This window comes from Papilio polytes, unplaced genomic scaffold (genome assembly GCF_000836215.1).
Source record: "Papilio polytes unplaced genomic scaffold, Ppol_1.0 DF823980.1, whole genome shotgun sequence".
Classification (NCBI taxonomy): domain Eukaryota; kingdom Metazoa; phylum Arthropoda; class Insecta; order Lepidoptera; family Papilionidae; genus Papilio; species Papilio polytes.
The window spans coordinates 3,024,778-3,039,703 of NW_013525224.1; the positions used below are offsets into that span (position 1 = coordinate 3,024,778).

General features: G+C 32.9%; 1 protein-coding gene across 2 annotated transcripts in view; it reads left to right on the forward strand.

Annotated features, from left to right (window-relative positions):
- LOC106101568 (apoptosis-stimulating of p53 protein 1) overlaps positions 1–14,926 on the forward strand; it is a 174,441-nt gene that overhangs the window by 74,845 nt on the left and 84,670 nt on the right. For both annotated transcript variants that reach the window (XM_013280835.1, XM_013280836.1), the window contains one exon: positions 2,313–2,371. In XM_013280835.1, the coding sequence (XP_013136289.1) occupies positions 2,313–2,371 (59 nt within the window). The remainder of the gene's footprint in view (positions 1–2,312; positions 2,372–14,926) is intronic.

Here is a 14,926-nt window from a genome sequence, read left to right on the forward strand (position 1 = left end):
TAACAATTATTCATTGTTTCATTTCCGTATATTAAGCATAATTAATATGTTAATCCTCTGTTCGCATAACAGTCTGAATTATCGACACATCACTGACCGCAACAAATTAAACGTCAAATTTATTTTTCTGTTATTAATTTCCGGTGTTACAATGAGCCAGCCAGTAAGCGAAATGTGCGATGCAATTTGTCACCGGTTTATGCACAACCTGATTAACTTCCACGTTCCCAGTTAATAGTGTTGTCTAATAACCTATTTTAAAGTTCAAATATTTTAGGTCAAAAGTGTTCGATCAACGACAAATACTAGTTTAATATTAATCCCGTTCATTATTTTATTGTAACTAAAACTATTTTTAATTAATGTATTATATTAAGCGCCAATAGCCTAATGGTTTGGGGTACGGACTACCGATCTTGCGGTCGAGAGTTCGAATCCCACCATTCGACTATTGTGAACTATACAAGCACAAGCCCAGAGCTTAGTTGTTATGGTTAAAGGGAATATTAGTAATTTAATAATAATCTACTAACATTTTCCCTACATAAAAAGTACATCACAATGCATAATGTGAGTCGTGAACTATTTTCTATTTAATTATAGTTACTGAAAGAAAAAATCTCAACACTTACTAGTGTTTAAAGATCTTTAAGTAAGATATAAACTGAGCTTGTATTCGACAGGTATGTTAATAAAGGTTTAGGGTGTTGTAAATTCGACAACACTAGTGGTAATCCTCTTTCATATGTATTTAAATGAACTAGAATTTGGTGTTGCGGGGATTTAACGTGTAACAAAGTTTATTGACGAAGCGATTCGCTTCTGACGTCGACTAAATGAACACGCCACTAACTCCTCTAGTTAATTTGGAAATGGGACTAACATTTTCTTGATTTAAATACAAAATATCGTAAAATTTATAAATTCTTATTATTATTTATTTAAAACTGCAGTTTACACAAATAAATGAAGTGCTTTATTTAGATGGATAAATGATTTTATGTAATGATATTTATTTAAAACTGATGGGTTGCTCGAAAGTAGAATTATGAAAATAGGCGATGTTTAAAATTCAAAAATTTACACCTCTAACTTTTACTATGAAATTGTTACACGAGTAAACTTAATTATCGCTGAGGTTTCCTTAAATCGAATTGTACCCGGAAAATAAGTAACATATTAAAATGCAACAGCGGGCGTCGCTAACAAGGCTTGTTATTAATTTGTTTCGATTCATCGCGCCTGAAGCGACTCTGATTGCGTCACTTGCAGCCTCAATCAACGCCTTTTATGACCCTATTTACGAATACAAACGTTCAAAAAACAATTTTATTAAAAGCAAAATTGCCAGCCGTGTTATTAAAAAAGTAATTCTCGTGTCACTACGTTTATTTTTTGTTTAAATTGCAGTTTAAATGATTTTCGAATTGAGAAAACATTTTTTTATCCGTAGTTTGGTTGTGTTGTTGTTTTTATACTTTGTTATGCCGTAGTTATAAAATAAAAACACGTTAAGATCTTGAATGGTTAGGTTATATTTTCTTACAGATTTCACTTTTCATAATTCATAAAAAATAGGAATATTGTTCCTGCATTTCAGTTTTCTATTGCTTACTTTATAATACTACTAGAAAGATTTGACATTGAATAAAATTGTTTTTTTTTTGCTTAATACGATATTATTTTGGCTTTTTGTTTATTCATTAGTAATTTCATAAATAATACAAAACGGTGTTATACACAATAAACATGTTTTTATAAAATCATTCGCTTGCATCGATTCATTCAATTTTCAGTCGAAAGATTATCCTATAATAAATATAAATGTTCATTTGGATTAAAAGCATTTTACGCATTGATAATTTAAGCTTCGCGTAATGTCCGCTTTTCTGTTCAAAATTGCATTTATTCGAAATGGTTGAAACTCGGAATAAAATTGCAAAGAACATCCTTTTAGTAGTCAAAATGTTACTTTTGGAACACGTTGATCTATACTATCATTATAAAGAGGAAAGATTTTTATTTTTATATGTAATGAAAAAACTCAAAAACTACTGAGCCGATTTTAAAAATTCTTTCACCGCTAGAAAGGTAATTTATCTGTGAGTAACATAGGCTACATTTTTCAATTTGACGCGGGCGAAGTCGCGAGCAACAGCTAGTATAGTATAAAGTGATTTCTCAATACAAACTGTCAGCGAGCATTATATCTTCGAACCAAATACATTTAAACGGTATCCGTATCTAGAATTTATTCTTCGCATGTCTCAGTCTTCTTATTGGAATATAAAGAAGGATATTTTTGTTTACAGAGACGGGAAGCACGGATAAGAGCAATGGTATGAAGGAACCGGGATCACCTGAGGAATTGGTAAGCTTTACTAACGAATTTAAAATAGTGATGAAGCCGTAAACTGGCGTCTCAAGGGCGGGTAGGTGAAGAGCTGCCTCAAACCTAGAGAATCAAAAAATGTAAAACTACTTTAAATAAGACCTCATTAATATTATCCGCTCAGTCCCTCTCTCCCTAGATATAGCCAGGTCACCAGCTGGCCACGTTTATGGTTGGTATTATCCTTGCAATCTATTACATTGTAAGTGTATAATGTTTTAAAAATATGTCTTCGTTAAAATTCCCCTCACGCTGACCACATGTACTATACTTACTATAGTTGCTTGTAGTTTTTTCTGCTTGTCTATTTCTTCGCAACACCAGCTTAAGCTTCCTATCATTTGTAATCGTTGGAACGGAAACAAAAAACATAACGTTATATTTTTTTTCGAAACTCAGCAAAAGATGTCCATTTGTAAGGAAGATTTATGGATTCAGCTCACGTTTCACAAATGATATAATAATCCCCATCAGTGAGGACACGCTGCGTACGATTGGTTTGATCTTTAGCGAAGGAAATTGTGGCCGCGTCTCAAATCAATTGAATCAGTCGTCCGAACGATCCCATCCGAAGGTATCTGGATTTTGTATATTCGTTTGATGTTTTTATGTTACAAATTGTTGGCAATATTGAAGTTTTGAAAATCAAATCTCGTGAACGTCTTGATTTACTAATATTATGAATGCGAATGTGTAGATGGATGGATGGACAGATATTTGTTATAGTTTACAGCCTTAACTGCTGGTGATCTCGATGAAATTTGACATAGATGTAGAACATAATTTGGAAGAACACATAGACTACTCATTAATTTTTTTAATTCCTCGCCAAAGGTGTCGCGGGCGAAAGCTAGTATAGTTAAAAATTAAACTTTTATTCGTTTTATTGAAACAAATATTTTCGATTGAAGTTAGTAATCAAACGGTTTCGTGAATTCAGTGAAAAATTGCATTTGAATTTGGCTAACGATGACATTCTGTCATGCGCAAACTGTCTGGTTGACCTGTATAGTTTTATTTTCATTCAAATATATTTTTTAAGTATTTAGAAGTGTAGTTATAAACATATCCGCTTTTTACAGTACACTTATTTAAAGTAAAAAAAAGAGAGCGAATAAAACTATCGAAGCTGTTAAATAATTAGTGAATTCGTCCAATTTCGGTAATGAGCGTAGAGACATGTCCGCTGCTTTACGCTACACGCTTGCATGAACCAGATGTCGAAATAGTTTCGGCGCTTGGCTCGTTTGTATGTCGATGTAAGTTCCAATTAGTAGAATTAAAATGTAGATATTTGACGTAAAAATAAGCTTAATCCAATAGGCAGTTATTTTAGAAACCGCACGCATAGTGATGTTCCAGTCTCAGGAGCTCTGACCAGTGGTTGCTCGAGTCATCAGATTCTGCAGCCGGTGGTGCTTTATTTTTTTTATAACACGTTTTATTTTATTTTTATACAAATCTTGTAAAATATATTATGTACAAAAAAGGAATAAATACATATGAGAGATAAAAAGCTTAATTGAAGTGTGATTAGTAATTGTCATAACGATGTACATATTTGAAGTGATGAAATTATTTGAATAATTTGAAACTTAACCTAAAAAGTATGTAATATCTTGTGTATGTTGGATCAATTTAGTTTAGATAATCGTGGAAGCAGATGAGGGCTTTGTCAATTTTTGCTCGATGACTCTCATTGACGATTAACCCGGTACAAGTGGGGGCAGATACCCTCTGGCCGAGGGGCTGTCGAGTGCGAGCCGTGATCGATGTGCCCGTTCGCGAATGCTCGCTTCAATCGAGTTTAATTGGCCTTGTTTGCGTCATAATCGATAGAAAAAAATCATCGTATTTCTTTTTGGAGTTATGAAATTAAGATTGATGATAAACGTAAAATTTCAACTACATTTCACACTACTCAAATTTATTTGGTTTGTTTTATTGAGTTCTTTTGTTTTAATAGTTTTTTATCGATCTTTGTGAAAAAATATAAAAAATTATGTCATCAAAAACGGTTAAAGTAAGTCGTCAAGAGTTATGTGTTAGAGATCTCAACATCGACCTATTAACATCGAAACGTAAATATAAATTTGGGAGAAAATCTAAAAAAAACACATTTTTAGTTGGAATTCTTCCAACTGCTTGTTTCAACAAATGAAGTCGAATAAGTTTTCAAAGGTTTTGATTTTTTTGGGCATTTATCTTTGTATTTCTATGAAAGTGTTATAAAATGATATTCATCAATAAAATATAATATAATTAAATTGAATATCTGCGTAAAATTTTCTTTCATTCCACAGAAGCGTAACGAATAAGTTACGTGTTTGGTACATACAAAACTTTAACGTAAATACGAAGAAGTTGGAATCATATTGCAAATGAAAGTTGATATCAAACGTAATATGTTAAAATTAATCTCGTTTGAGTTGTGAGCAAAGTAATCAAAGATGCCGACAGTTCAGTAAAGACCTCTCTCATACTTGTACATCTTGCTTTGATCAATAACTCTATGTGCAAACTTTAAGACGAATTTCGACTACAGTTGTAAAATATAATATACTTTTTAATTATTAAATCGAATGTTGACAGGATGACATCAAATTCTGACATTCTATAAACTGTATGTTTTATAAATTCTTCTGTTAATTTTCACATTCTGATATGAAGATGTTATATGTCGATTGGTTAATCTCTTTTTGAATTTTAAACCTTGTATACCAGAATAAAGGTAATTGATCAACTACATAACATTATCTGATTGTAATTGCAGATTTTAAAAGAAAAAAGCCTCATCTTATGAAAGGTTAAAATACTTAAAAATATATAAATATGACAATAATACTTCTAAATGTATGAAGAAATGTAATCTGCGTAATTACATTAAAGTAAAGTGAATTAGGTGTCTAGTCCACTGTATGGTTTGAACTCAATGTTGGCGGAATGAAACTTTAGTACTCTGACAAATTACTTCACTTTTAATTTACTTTGTCACTTAGATTACACACGTACGCGTATGAATAGCGTAATGTCAGAACCGTTGCACTTTGACATTATCATTTCGAGAATAAAATCATATTTCTTATCTCTATAAAGTATACACTAGGACTTTGTTGATAACTCGTTATGTAAAACAAACGTTTTAAAGGATACAATTTAGTTAAAACATGTGCTATCCTTTTTATACAGTGTCTCTAACGCCCGGCGCCGATTTGAGGAAAATCCATATTGATACATTATTTGCGAATGCTTTTGTTGCTGTAATATCGATCAGATGGGATCTAAGAGTTGTTATTTTTATAAATTAATAGAGTCTAACTATTTATACAATATAATAAAGAAAATGTTTTAAAACATTAACACCGTTATGCGCATATTATGCAAATTCCCTTACTACGTCAAAGACGAAAAGCTGGTATGCGAATTATTAACGAATATTCAGCGTTTACACAAAGTTGTGGTGCTCGAGATGAGTCTAGGCGACAACACGTATCAGATTCCCCGACGTACTTTGTTCTTAGGTATGAAATATGTAAGTACAATCTGGGAAATTGGCAGTGTTACAGCTTATAAGTTACAATCGTTTAAAAATTTTTAAATGACACGCGTTACAAAAATTAATACGACTCGGCTTATAAATGTATCTGGACGAAAGTACATTTAGTGATACACGACTAGTTTATTTTTATTATTATCCCTTTGTTTGCACACTGCTATCTAATTAGTTATTTGTAGAGGCGGAGTTTGTCTCGTTAATGGACAAGGAAATTTTTCTAAAGTGTAACACCGAGTATTTCCGCAACTGTACTTATATATTTTTCATCTGACTAATATTATAAATAGAAAAGTCTGGACGGGTGTAGGAATGTATCCACGAAACTCTAGATACATGGGCTTTTAGATGCAATATAGAATTGAGATGTATCAGTCTGGAATAACGCGTGGATTAATAAGTTTTATCCATCTTGGTGAAACCGTGGGCAACAACTAGTGAGAATATAATTTAAACACATGTTACCCGGCTCGTAAATTATTTTTGGTTGCCATTTTTGGAATTTATTAAGCAATATCGTAAAGACGGCGGGACGGGAGCGTTTATTTTATGTGCAAATAAATATTGTCATGTAAGTATGTAATGTAAGGGGAATAACGATTTTTTTCGGCTATTTTGTTCTCCATTTTGTACGTATTGTACGTCCAATAATGTAATGTCGTAGAATGATATAATACGTAGACGATTTAATATTTATTTTCTTTCTAACTAATCTAATTATGACATTACAATCGCCTCTTTTAAATTATTAGACTACTAGCTATTCCCGTGCGAATTCATCCGCATAGAATTATGAAAATTTTATTTTATTGTTCACATTTGTCAAATTATCAATAGCAAATGTCAAAATGAAGTGACATGACACACCTTGGCAACCTTGCTTCCTTGATGTTGGCAGCAACTTATGGTCTCTTTCCCACATTAGGGTTTTTATGCAAAATATTTACTCCCAAAGTTTAATGGCGTCAAAATATACTTGTATAGCCTAAAACGTGACGTAAATATAGAGCTTTTTATTAAAAAAAAGAATTATTCAAAAATATGCTGTACTTGCTGACATCCTAGGCAACAAAGAAGTGTGTGTTTACGCTTTATTATAATAGTATAGATAGTATAGATTATTTGCCTATAGGTAATTCAGAGCAATTTTATAATTTATCGCATAACTGCAGTACAAGATCTACCCTTCTCATCTGTTATTAATATTGACAAATGACGATACGGGCGAGCATCACAATGTGCTCGATACGATGATCACAATTGGCACAAATTGCACTTTTATCAAGTACTTTAACTCATCGAACGAAGCGGTCAATGGACAGTTATAAACGAAGTCACATAGTAACACGAAGTAACAACATACAGTATTAATTACAATCATTAACTAAGCTTATATTAAAAAATACAAGCTTTTAAAACATCTTGTTTCCATATAACAATACGCAAATAACTGCCAGTTGGATTTGTCTTCATAACAAACTCACTACTTTTGTACTTTTGTAACAAATTCACTATAAAAAACGTCAGCAAAAGTGTCGCACGTGTTGCTTGAGTTTATTCGACGAATTGAAATACATAAATAGATTTCACAATGTGACTTAAATGCTTATACTTGATTGAACAATAAGTCGAATGACGAATTCGAACCATTAGATGATCGATAATTCGTAGCCTGATTATATAGGTACAATAAACGGACGGTTACTTAAATCAGAATAAAATTTATAATTAAAACTACATATTAGCATAAAAACGCTGGGCTGTAGCCAGTTTCACGGATATTTGGCGGCAAATTCAGTGAGATGAGAGCCCGCGACGGATCATGCTTGCGCTCGGCTCTATCGCAAGCCACTGGTGAGAATAATCCTCCAGCTGTTATTCCTCGCACACAATCCTCTACTCAATTCCACCGCAATACGATTCCAATTGACGTAACAAATGTATTTCAATGTAAATAACGTGCTTGGAATTTCAAAAAGTCGAGCGAGTTGCGCTCATTTTTATCGAAGCTTTTTTATTCTCGTATCGCATAGCTTTCCTCGCGGAATACTAGTACTTATGAAAGCTTGTTCGGTGAATTATCAAGTACTGTGTAAATAAAAATGAAAAATCTATTTTTTTAAATCATGTCATAAAATACATTTTAATAGAGGATCTAATCAATCGATTACTTTTCTTTAGAATACTTATTTGGACTATTGAAAGTAGAGATAAAATGTACATAGAAAATATATATATGCGTCGACTATTTAAGATAGTTAATAAAGTGAAAAGCGAATAATCCATCACAGTCTCTAATGACTTACATCGACCTTTAACAATATGTTTATTGTGTCGCTTAATAAATCAATTAATTTAATCTTGTTTAATACAAGAAAATTTATATCCATTAAACCCAATAAACATTCAATGCCCAAATTTAGAAACACAATATAAGCGTGAACTTTGTTGAATGTAAGAATTTATTGCTCCCGCCCCAACAAGAGCGAAGTTGTGGCATCGATTTCTTGCTGATAGCCTAGCCTAGTCACGTTTGTGAGTGCCTTCAGCACAATAAGTTCAAAGTTCATCAATATAGTTCCGTAGCGACCAATGTTTGTGTGAGGCCGGTCATTGATATGGCCAAACGAACCTTGGACACACCCGCATGTCGCAAATGGGTCAACATTACATTAGGCTGTACTATCGATGTCACTGTGTTTGTCGCCGTTATTTTAATGGGGTTGATAAAATAAAATCCGAAATCATACATTTTCGTTCATTTGTGACAAGGGTTATTTCTTTTTTATAGAAATTTATTACTTACTCGTATTTATGTAATTGTTTAAATTACAACCGATACAATTTAAAAAAGATATAATGAAGTTTGCGAAGTAACGTGATAATTTGGATGGGAAGTCTGTTTTAGCTGCATATTCAGTTTCATAATGAGGTCGATAGAAAATTCTGTTACAAATGTTGAGGTTCAAGGAATTCTTTGGTAAGGACGAGAATGTCGTACAACGGAGCGACGCGCGGGAGTTATTTGTTGGGTAACAACAAATGTATCTCCATCAACATACCGCACCGCTATAATCACAGGATGTTTTTCCCCTGTCTCTGATCCAGTTTCCTGCCACGCGAATTAATGTATGTTTAAATCTGAGGCAATTAAATGGATTACGCTATACGAGGGAATCTAACATTTTGCCGGCTTTTATGTATGAGGTTAATGGTAGCGTTATTTGTGTATGGAAAAACTTGTAATTATTTAGTTTAGATTATGTTAAAAATTAAGGAGCGTCGGTGGCTCAGTGGTTTGAACACTTGACTTGTAATCTACAGGTCTTGGGTTCGAATCCCGCCATGTACCAATGTGATTTTCGATTTTTCGCATTTTCATATGTACATAATTTACCCGACGTTCTTACGGTGAAGGAAAACATGGTGATGCAACCTGCACATATCGGCGAAGAAATTCAAAGATTGTGTGAAGTCAACCAACCCGCACTTGGCCAGCGTGGTTGACTATGGCTTAGTCACCCCGTATTTGGGTAGGCTCCGAGCTCCTCGGTGGGACATATAGTGAGCTGGTGATGATGATGATGATGATGTTAATTAATAATTTGTATAGATAAAGGGAAATTCAAACTTGCTGTTCATACAAATATTCCACAGTTATAGGCTGTAGAAAATATATTTCATTAACCTTTACTTGGTGTAGAATATAACAGAAGATTACTGGGTTACATGAGACTTATATGTGAAATACTAATAAAGTTTAAATCTTAATGAGAAAGTTTAGATGGATGGATGTTTATTGAGTTTGTAGCCTAAACGACTGAACGGATTTCGATGAAATTTGGCATAGATGTAGAGGATAGTCGGAAAGAACACATAGGCTACTACTGTAGTTTTATTTTAATTCCACGATGGAGTCGCGGGCGAACTCTCTATGTTTCTAATTCAATTCTCATTGCTAAATATTTGAATAAATCGTGTCATATATCTGGCGCCAGCAATCAGACTCTATTTATTTAATGTTGTCAAACAACGAGCTATAGTAAACAGAAATTACATTGCATAATACAACTGTTTACTATACACGGCATTAACACGATAATGTGACTATCAAATTACAAATGTGTTTTTGTTTATGATTTGCATTGTGACGGCACTGTTTTTCCCTTAATATTGTTTAAGGAACTGTTACAAAAAAAATTAAGAAAAACTAAACACTTAACCGTTTTTCAAAAGAAAAAAAAATAATGATTTATCATATATTTTCACGTTAAACAGTTTCCACTCTTTACGCATATTATTCGATTTAGATAAAAATATGCCAAGTGGCTATAAAAGTAAGCAAGCGAGTACACACGGCTCGAATCGAGTCAATCAATAAGATCGCACTCGTCGGCTCCCGATCATCAATCATACGCAAGCGGATCCTTTTCAGCTCATAAAAAGTGATGGCACAGTGTCGTGTACATATTTATGAAGTGGCCGAGCGATCTGCAATTGATGGGAGGGCCATTCATCAGTCGAAAAGGAACTGTCGCCGTACCGAAGTCGCCGGTGACGTCGCTAAAAGTGGATAATGGATTGGGCTTCGGGACGTGATACCGTAATGACCCGTCATTACGATTTCTATTTTGAAATGAAAAGACCGTTTTTGAGGCATTCGTGTTTGCCTATTGCTTTATACTAGTAAATAGGGCAGATGCGCTAAAACTTGCGTTGATTTTGGTTAATACTATACAATATTTAAATGCTTTTCAATAGGCTTTTCGATATATTTAGTGTGGTTAAAAAGTATTGGAATGTATTTATGTCTATTGAGATTTTAATTAAATAAGTTTAAAACAATTGAAGTCGTACGGTATTTAGCAATACAAGATGTATTCGCAGCACAAGAAAGTTGCTTAAAAATTTAACTTTTATGGGAAAAGTAAAGAATGGCGTGCGAAAGTCGTGCGTGCGGTATCGGCTCGCGTGTCCAGACATTTTTCATTTAAGCATTCGACAGACAACCTAATTCCTAGGCGCTACTGTCTGGAAGCCGAAAGATGGCCAGTATTCAAATTGGCCAGTTTGAATGCGAATACGCACGCAATGTAGGAATTTATGAGGAAAACTTTCGTGAGTCATTTGCAAGCGTATTGAATTCCACTGCCATTAACTTAATTGGGTTTACATTGTTGTGTTTAGTATTCTACAGTCGAAAAACGGAATTACTCCAAATAAATGTTCCCACGGACAAGAATAAATAGTAGAAAGTATCAAGAACTTTGAATAAGGTTATTTAAATGGGAAGGATTTTTCATTAGTCTTACATCAACGAGTACCTTAAACCTTTACCTAAAACCGGTACAATGAATAACAATGAAAATATATTTCGCAAACTTCATATGAGTAAAATACGACATAGGGTCGCTTTTTGGTTGAATAGGTTTAAATCCTACACCCAGCTTACTCCCGGCGACATATGTGGCCCGGCATGCGTATTGTTAGCGCCAACGCAAACATTTCTACAACAGAACAGGTTCCAAGATAAAATACTACAATATATTTTATCTATTCAAATCGTCATAAAGCTTAAAGGCCGCATTTAAATTTATAATTATTTTTTTTATTCTCTGCCAGCAAAGGCGATGAACACACGCATTCCATATTTTAATTTTCTCTGACCTTATCCTACTTTAAATAGGGTTGGCACAATAGTTTTTTGTTTTCTAAATCAATTTATCATTCATTAGTTAAAAATACTGATTTCCCTAACGTAGTTGAGGATTCGTATCCCTCCGTTTGACCATTGTAAACAATTCCTAGCACAAGTCCAGAACTTAGTTGGATTTTTTTTTAGTGACACATTTGCAATTAGAGCTAATGTATTAAAAAAATAAATGCTTGTTTCGTTTATTTTTAAAAGCTGAAACACTATACAATAAATTAATGATTAACGATTTTAACAAAATAATCCCTTTATTTACGTGTCGGTGATTTCAATCTGCGGTCTGTCCATTCTGAGTGAAATTTAATTTGTTTTAATTTAATTATTCCATCAACGGTATTTCGTAATTAATTGATTTTAATTTACACAGCTGTAACATAATCCTTCTATAGATTCTTTTTTAAAATAATTAACATGAAAAAAAATATTCGTATAAATTAAATAATCCACGTAGTTTAAAAGTTATTTATGACAGTATTTATTATTGAGACGCACGTCCTATCTCGGAGTGCACACAACAAGAAATGTTCTCATTGAACGAGGTAATGTATACATTGCCTTTTATTAATGCTTCGTGCTTTTTAAAATGTCTCAAATTATAATTCCAAAGAGAAAAAAGTATAGCAACACACGTTCAAGCATTTCGTTAAATATTAGGGACAAAATATAAACGTTTTAACACGTTCAATGCGAATAACTGACAAGAATGAAATAGTTGTAGCATGTAACGTGTTAGTCATCAAATATGAGATATAGGGCGTCTCCTACCAGTATTACCACTCGAATAACTTAGTGATGTGTCTGTTAGTACACTATCACCTTCATTGAGCGTCAAGATTGTATGACGTATGTTCATTCGGTGCAGATGTATTGGCACTGTGTCAAAAGACTAACGCCAAGGTAAGGTCACACAGACCAATAAGATTTATGTGCACTATACATGTTTGCAATTCTGTACCAAGATATTCTTGTAGATTTCAACGTTTCTGATTCATGAAGCAAAAATAATGTGCTTAGTGGCGCATAAATATACGAATACTGGAAGTACCATTCCTCTTAAGCTTAAGTATAGCATTATATTTCTTATTGTATATGTTTGTGAATGCATAGACCATTGCAAGTGTAAAAGAGTTGACACTCTAAAATAGAAAAAATAAGTAAAGAATTAAAATATGTATCTAATTCTAAATCGGAATAGACAATAAAAATCTTATATCTACCCGTATGTTTACACTGCTGTAGATCTAATTACAAATATCTTTGAACAGTATGCAAATTAACTACTCGAAAATAAATATCAATGTTATTTTTAACCATCCATTTTGATAACTTTAAAAATTATACATCCCAACGATTCCAGTAGATTGATAACACTGGCTGAATCATCAAATATCATTAATCAAGAAATAAAAAAGAAAATAGAGGAAATATACGCAATGTTATTAAATCCACTTCATTTCAAATTTAGAACGCTTCAGTCTCGATTGAACTGGCGCGGCGCGTACGCCGCTCGCGTGCCGTTCGCAAATGTTCAAAGAAGCTCTTTGAACGTGTTCATTAATAGTTACAAGTGCTTGTTTATACGATACAATAACAGTGAAGTAAACGCAGTAATCCTTACTATTAATTCCTACTTATTATATGTCACTATTAATGTTGTTCTATAAATAAAAATAAAGTGTTTAAACACAAATATACGGATATAAATGTGTCTGCTTATTATAAATAATGAGTCAAGTTATTGGTTAAAGTAATTGCGTTAGCGGCCAATGTTTATAAAACGGTTACCCAGACCGACTATTGTGCATATCGTAAATATTGTTACACGGTAGTTAACGACGGCCGACAGCATGACAGTGATTGTCTTTGTTTGTTTTTATTCTAGTTAACTGAACAAGTATAGCTTTTATACCTTTCTGTTTGTTGTTTACAAAAAAAGTGACCTTACATAATTTGACAGTAAATCAAAGCATTTACTTTGCATGTAAATAATGTAAGTCCTCATTTATGATAGGTTTCTAACAATTCCTTGGCATTTCATCTGCATTTATACAGATACGTAATTGGTTTTGTATACCAAATCTTGATTTCTTTTTGTATGGAACTTGTCTAGTATGAATTCTGCCAATATGGTTTGTTAAATTTTTGCTATGTTATCTTTAATTTATATGTTAACCGAAGTATTGACTGTTCTATTCTAATTTCTTATTATGTTATCCATTTAATGTAAATTTAAATTTGCCTTTTTCTTTAGTTTTTAATCTAAACCTGAACAGTCGGAGTACAGGTGGGTGTGGGTAAAGTTCTAATTTACTGACGCAACCAGAATTAAGAAAAATTTTGGGTGTAAATTTATTCATAAAATGCAATGATGAATTTTAATTTAATTTTTTTTTTATAAATTCGTAATTCAATTCATCTGAAGTAATTTAATTCATTTGACAACCTTTACAGACACTAGTCTAAATGGAAATTTAATTTCACACCTGATATCTTAGTAGGAATTATTCAAACGATTCTAGTAGGTATTCAATTGACTTAAATGTTATAATAGCGTGGTCTAGATTCAGCGCCTGGAAACTGTTCCTTAGGACAAGACGGGTGCATCGACTCCGTCTGCGCGGTTTTGTTACATTCGTGACATTAACGTTTTAGTCCGTCTCGTCTGCGGACCGATTTATTTACGAAACGCAAATGGTCATAAGTCATGCAAATATATAGATCCTTCCGGCGAAAAGAGTTACTGTGATGATTCTTATGATGTGTGATTTTCGTTTGATAAAAAAATATTTATTAAACTTAGTAATTCTGTTTTTGTTTTTCAATAACATTTGTTTTTTACATTTATAAAATTTTCAACAGTATAGAAAATTAAAAATTTAGATAACATTTTGTTGTCGGAAAGTTTTACCCTTATCAATTAATATCGTTACACCTGTCCTGAGCATTTGCCGGCCAGCTACATTCTCTAAGCATATATAATAATATTGTACTGAAATCGTTATTGACCTAGATTTTTTAAAATTCAATTTGTGTTTGACTTTTGGTTTATTTAATACAGATTATACAAAGAAAACGACAAATATTATGATTTTGTACACTAACAGTACGCGCACACCTTTGTCTAAACTATCGCACGACTTTTTTTTATAATATAAGGTGGCAAACGAGCAAGCGGCCACCTGAATCCACCGAAATGGAAAGCGACCGCTGCAGACATCCGCAATTGCAGATGCGTTGCCTACCCTCAATTCACGGAGGAGGAGAAGCA